The following is a 6,000-nucleotide window of genomic DNA, read 5'->3' as shown; positions in this document are numbered from 1 at the left end:
TGTCACATTGCATTTTGGTACTTAGCAATGTGGTGGTTTAATCAATGCCCAGCACTCTAGGGCTGGCTGGTGAGTTCCGTGAGGGCAGGAACCACGTCTCCCATGTTCCCTACGGCATCTCAGTGCCTGCATAGCGCTTGGAGGCCAAGGACAAAGGAGCAGCTCAACAAATAATTGATGAATCAGTGAATGAGTAAGCGACTGAATGAATGAAGAACAAGACTAACAGGCGTTTTTCCCACTGCTTTCACCCTCACTGCTGCCCTGTGGTTGCATATGTTCCTTAACAATTTTTCAAAGTGTTTTGAGATAAGCTATCTCATTTGATATTAACAACTGACTTTTAGAAAGGGCAACCAATGCAGGTGACTTGTCCAATGATACATGGCTAGTAAGCAACAACGGGACTAAAATCAAGCCTTGTCACTTTTCAGACCAGGACTCTGGTCATTAAACAACCAAAAAGGAAGCAAAAGAAGGGAATGTAGAACTTCATAAGGAGCATCTACACAAAAGACATCAAATAGAAACAGCCAAATAAACTAAAATAAAAACACAAAATAGGGCCGGCCTGGTGGCACAGTGGTTAAGTGTGCACGTTCTGCTTCGTTGGCCCAGGTTTGCAGGTTTGGATCCTGGGTGCGGCCGTGGCACTGCTTGGCAAGCCATGCTGTGGTAGGCGTCCCATGTATAAAGTAGAAGAAGATGGGCGTGGATGTTAGCTCAGGGCCCGTCTTCCTCAGCAAAAAGAACTTTGGTGCATGGAACATGGGCACAAATACTCTACGGGCTGGCATTTTAGCATACACAGTTTGGGCTCTCAGAAAGAGCACATCACCGTTCTCGTACCACAGGGCTCAGTTAATATCCTATCATCATTCTCATTAAAATTTAGATGTTCAATAAATATTGACCACTAAATTGTTAGTGGGAAAGTCTATTTCTGGAAACCTTTCCATTCTTTCCTTAATGAGACTATTTATTTATTCTTGTAAGGAAATGAGAGAAAAGTTATCACTTGGCAGGTTAAAAGAGTAGCTGGATGCCTTAGTTTCAAAGAGCGACCTCAAACTAAGTATACTTGCTCATTTACCTAACTTTTTGAAAAGATCTACTATTTTTTTTCTTTTAAAGATTTTATTTTATTTTTTCCTTTTTCTCCCCAAAGCCCCCCAGTACATAGTTGTATATTCTTCATTGTGGGTCCTTCTAGTTGTGGCATGTGGGATGCTGCCTCAGTGTGGTTTGACGAGTAGTGCCATGTCCGCGCCCAGGATTCGAACCAAGGAAACACTGGGCCGCCTGCAGCAAAGCGCCCGAACTTAACCACTCGGCCACTGGGCCAGCCCCTGAAAAGATCTACTATTGAAACACAATTTCTAAGTGTGTTTAAATTTTCTAAATGTGTTTAATTTTTTGATGACTTAAGAAAATGATTGAGTACCTTTATAATACTACGCGAAGACGTGCTTTTAAGTTCAGATGTTATTTGCCTAACAAAATGGACAATTAACTGTTAATGTACACGAAAAGTTAACCATTTACTGAGTGTTGACTATACTGAAAGCTCTGTGCCCTTCATGGGGCTTATATCAAAGCAATTCTAGTCTTCCAACTGCTCCACTTATGTTTAAACTCATTTTGCCTTGAGTTTAGTCTACTCAGCAGCACTTTATTTTTGGGGGGGGGGGGACGTGAGGAAGGGGAGGAAGGTATAAACATACGACCTAGACGTGCAAAAATTCTTGTACAGTATCTTCAGTCCGTTATCATTTCCTAGAGAGAATTGGGTAACAGCTGAAAGTCCATGCAAAGTTAAATAGTTTCACTCGTTTGATGGAATGTATGCAGCCGTTAACAATGAATTCCTGCATTTGCCCATATTCCCAGTGAACAAACATTATTTTTCCAACTAGGAAAATGCAAGAATTGAAAAAAGCGAGAGAAAGTCGCACTTCGCCTGACCCACTAAGTCTTCCTCGAGCTAGGGGCTTGTCGGCTGGCTCCGATGAGTTTCCAGCGCCGGCAAACTCGTCTTCTCTCGCAGCCTGCGGGGCCGACCGCGGCGCCAACAAGCGCGGCTCGCGCGCTGCGCCGGCCGCGGGGCGTCCCGGGCGGCGGAGCCCTACCGGCCAGATCCACGCGCGGAGGGCTGGCGCAGCGCGCCTGCGCGGTCAGTCACGTGGCGGGCGCTCCGCGCAAAGAGGGTTAAAAGTCACGACCGCGGAGAGCCCGCGAGTGCCCGGCCACTAGGCGCCACGCTCCCTGCCTCCCTGAAACTGATTCTGACGGAGGCCGCTCCACTTTTCTCGACCACCTCCCGACCCCTCGGCCCGGCTCAGCTCCATGGAGCGAGCGGAGCCGCCTAGCACCCTTCCTCGCCGACAACACAGGCGCGCGAAACCGCGTCTTTCAACTGACAATGAAGCCGTAGCCGCGCAGCACGGCCGCTCCGGGCGAAGGGGCGCGAGGCCGGGAGGGGGAGGGGGAGAACGGGTGGGCCAAGCCCCGCCCCAGCTCTTCCCCCTATTGGCGGGCACCGCGGGCCTAGGCCCGCCCCCTAACGGACCTGTCGCATTGTGACAGGTGGAAGAGCCAGTTCCTGTTGGGTCGGGGGCGGAGCCAGAGGTAGCCTGAGCTCCGCCCGGACTCCAGGGGGCTCCTCCTCCCGCTCCTCACGGCGGGGCGGGCGGCGGGTGTGAGGGGGAATGTCATTGCTGCTCCGAGCTGTGGTGCCGCCTCCGTCGGCTGCTTCTCCTTCTCTGGCGCCCTCGTCCCGTCGGCTTTCGCCGCTGCCGCAGCTGCGCTGGGGACACGGATGGCTAGTGGGGCGCAAGGGCCATCCGAGTTGAGAGAGCGGCGGTCGCGGCCGCTGCTGAGGCGGAGACTCCCCGCCGCCGCCTCCACCCGCTGTCCCCCGGCCTCGCGGCGCTGAGGGCGGGAGCGCGCGGCGCTCTTCCCTCCTCCTCCTTTTTCTTCCTCCTCCTCCTCCTCTCCTCCGGGTCCCCGCCCAGCACCCCTCGCACCAGGCGGCGGCGGCGGCGGCGAGGAGCGAGACCCGCCGCCGGGGCACAACATGGCGGAGCCCTCGGCCCCGGAGAGCAAGCACAAGTCGTCCCTCAACTCGTCCCCGTGGAGCGGCCTCATGGCCCTGGGGAACAGCCGGCACGGCCACCACGGGCCCGGGGCCCAGTGCGCGCACAAGGCGGCGGGCAGCGTGGCGCCGCCAAAGCCGGCCCCCGCGGGGCTGTCCGGGGGCTTGTCGCAGCCGGCCGGCTGGCAGTCGCTGCTCTCCTTCACCATCCTCTTCCTGGCCTGGCTGGCCGGCTTCAGCTCGCGCCTCTTCGCCGTCATTCGCTTCGAAAGCATCATTCACGAGTTCGACCCTTGGTGAGTGTCCGCCGCCCCTCCCCCGCCGCGGGCACGGGGACGGGGACCGGCGCCTCTGCCGCCGCCGCTCTCCCCGGACTTGGCCCCGAGCCCCGCTCGCGCCCCGGCGGAGCGCGCGGCTCCCGGAGCTCCGGGCGCGCCCCCTGCCCGGGGGCGAAGTTTCCCCCGAGCAGCCGGAGGCGGGGCGTCGGGGTCCCCGAGTGGGACCGCGACGCCCGGCCGGGCGAGGGTGACGACCCCCACGAGGGCGAACGGAGCCTCTCGCCGTGGGCTCGGGTCGCAGGGTCCGGAGCGGCCACGCCGGGAGCCGCAGGTCGCTCCTCGCCGACTCGCGGCGGGCTCCCGCCCACACTGCCGGCCGCCCGCGGCGTTCGCGTTCCTGCGTTTTGCGGGCGCGTTTCTGTGGTTGGGCTGGATCGGCCCGGGGCGCGCTGTTGCCGTCGGAGGGGAGCCCAGAGGTGCGGGAGTCCTGCGGTGCCAGCCTCGCAGTCGCACGCCTTTCCCGTGTCTCTTTTTGCTCTCATTATACGAGAAGGGAAAAAGAGAGGGAGCGAGGTGTTGTGGCAAAGGAAATGGTATCCCTGAAAGTGATCTGAAAGCTGGGGACTCTTATTTGTTTAACATTAGATATTTTCAAGAGTGGCTTTTTCCAAGGCCCTTAAGTGCACTCAGCGCCTCACTGTTCCACAGTTATCTCGGGTCGCTTTCTAGAGCAAGATCGTTAGTCTGTTAGACCAACTGTCACCCTCGGTAGGTTATGCACGAGATCCGAAAGCATTGCATTAGTTCCTTTATTGGTCTCTGCAGGAAGGTTTGTGGATGAGAACAAACGGTCCTACGGTGACGAGGAGCCAAGCCCTGGATTATACTACCGAAGTTGCACATGTGTCAGGAACTGACCTGGATGTTTTTGGGAATTACTGCATTAAGAGCACTAGCTACTTTAGACGCCAGACTGGGCTATGAGTTATCCAGATAGGAAGATTGCTTTTATTTTTTTTTCCAACTTGTCCAATCTGAGTTTGTTTTTTTTTTTTCATTTTTTTCTGCTTGATCGTATGCCTTTTAAACTAACTCAATTCATCTTGCTGGCCTATCAGCCTTGAGTTAATCTTATAATTAGACCTAAGTAGACTTGAGGATATTTATCATTTGAAATATAGAAAGAGAATCTTCTTGAGAGTTACTAAATATATAGGTATTAAATATTTTGGGGAGTGAGTTACCATATATTCAAATGTTGGATTAAAGTTATGTTGTGAATAGAAAAATTGGTAGTGCCTCGTCTATGGAACACCAGGGGGGCCCACTCATGGAGAATTCAGTTTAGGTAGTCAGTTAGCTACTGTGGCATTCTTCCGTGAAACGTTTTAATTCCACTTTAGAGGTTTTCATTTTTTCCTAACACTTTTTAAAAAATAACTTTTATGTTACTTGGAATCACAGAAGAGAATAAATTACCGTGAAGCTTTGTTAGCTAGTTACAGTATTCTTATTCTTAGCTTAGAAACACTTATGCAAATTAGGTAAAAATGAAATTGGAACCAGAAAATGAAAACTGCTAATATTTTACTGAACAACATGAAAAGAGAAAGTTCTGTCTTTTCACATTACAACAGCAGAAGTGTATGGCTGGGCAAACATTACGGGTAACAAAAATTGTGAATAATGTTCCCAGAGAGTATCATCTTTACAAACGGAAGGCCGAATACTGTTTAGTAGTGATGTTGAGGCTGAAATTAAGGATTGTAGAAAAATTCACAACTGAATGATGAGACAGTTTTGTCATTTTTCCTTATTTTGGAGGAAGATTAGAAGTCTACCTCAAGTCAGCCAAAGAGTACTACTAAAATTGAGTATCGTAATCATGAAAAGTCTTACTGGGTTGCTTCACAAATAATATTCCTTTATTTTTTTTCCCCAAGTGTTCCAAAGAATGAAAAGTTGATTTCTTTCTCTAGTTTCGAGAATACACTTAGAGAGCATAAACCTTTTTTATCCGCATGAAAATGTCTATAAAAACACATTTCAGAAACATTTTCCTTTAGCTAAATGCATAACATTTGAATTATAATTTGTATACACTAATCTAAACGTATATGCACCTCTTCGTTCTTAAAGACCTGCTTAATTTAGGTGTTCTGCTTACTGATAGTTTTAATATTTACATTTTAATATATTTGTGATTAAATGTTTCTGTTCATAATGTTAGATTAGTACTAAACAGCCTTTTATCATAAAGGAATTGTGTCCCTATCTCTTATTGTGAACAGAGATTTGCCAATATAAATCTAATGTCTAGTTCAGGTGACTTAATGAGAGAAGTAGGTTTCAGACAAAAAAAAACCCTTATTTGCTCATTTTTGATTTCTTTTCATATCTGTTGAAGATCTTAAGTAGTTAGGCATTGCATTCTTATAATCCATTCTTGTTGAAAAATTTTAAAAAGGAGCTTAGGTGTAGATTTGCCTGTCATTATTACTTTGGATTTTTGAAGTAGTTTTCCTTCAAAGCTACTAATAGTACCAGCACTTTGACTGATCTACCATCTAACACCCTAGTGTTGGACTAGTTTGGGAGTCTCTCAGATTACTGTTTTAACATGTAGCA

The 6,000-nt window shown here is 49.6% G+C and overlaps 1 protein-coding gene across 1 annotated transcript in view; it reads left to right on the top strand.

Annotated features, from left to right (window-relative positions):
- Nucleotides 1-2,205: 2,205 nt before the first annotated feature.
- STT3B (STT3 oligosaccharyltransferase complex catalytic subunit B) overlaps nt 2,206-6,000 on the top strand; it is a 110,134-nt gene continuing 106,339 nt past the window's right edge. Inside the window, exon 1 of the mRNA XM_014840958.3 lies at nt 2,206-3,390. Within this exon, the coding sequence (XP_014696444.2) occupies nt 3,077-3,390 (314 nt within the window). The 5' untranslated portion in view covers nt 2,206-3,076. The remainder of the gene's footprint in view (nt 3,391-6,000) is intronic.

The sequence above is a fragment of the Equus asinus genome, chromosome 21, assembly GCF_041296235.1.
Source record: "Equus asinus isolate D_3611 breed Donkey chromosome 21, EquAss-T2T_v2, whole genome shotgun sequence".
In the NCBI taxonomy this organism is placed as follows: domain Eukaryota; kingdom Metazoa; phylum Chordata; class Mammalia; order Perissodactyla; family Equidae; genus Equus; species Equus asinus.
Note: the sequence above shows the minus strand (reverse complement) of the source record. Positions and strands in the feature narration are given on the sequence as shown.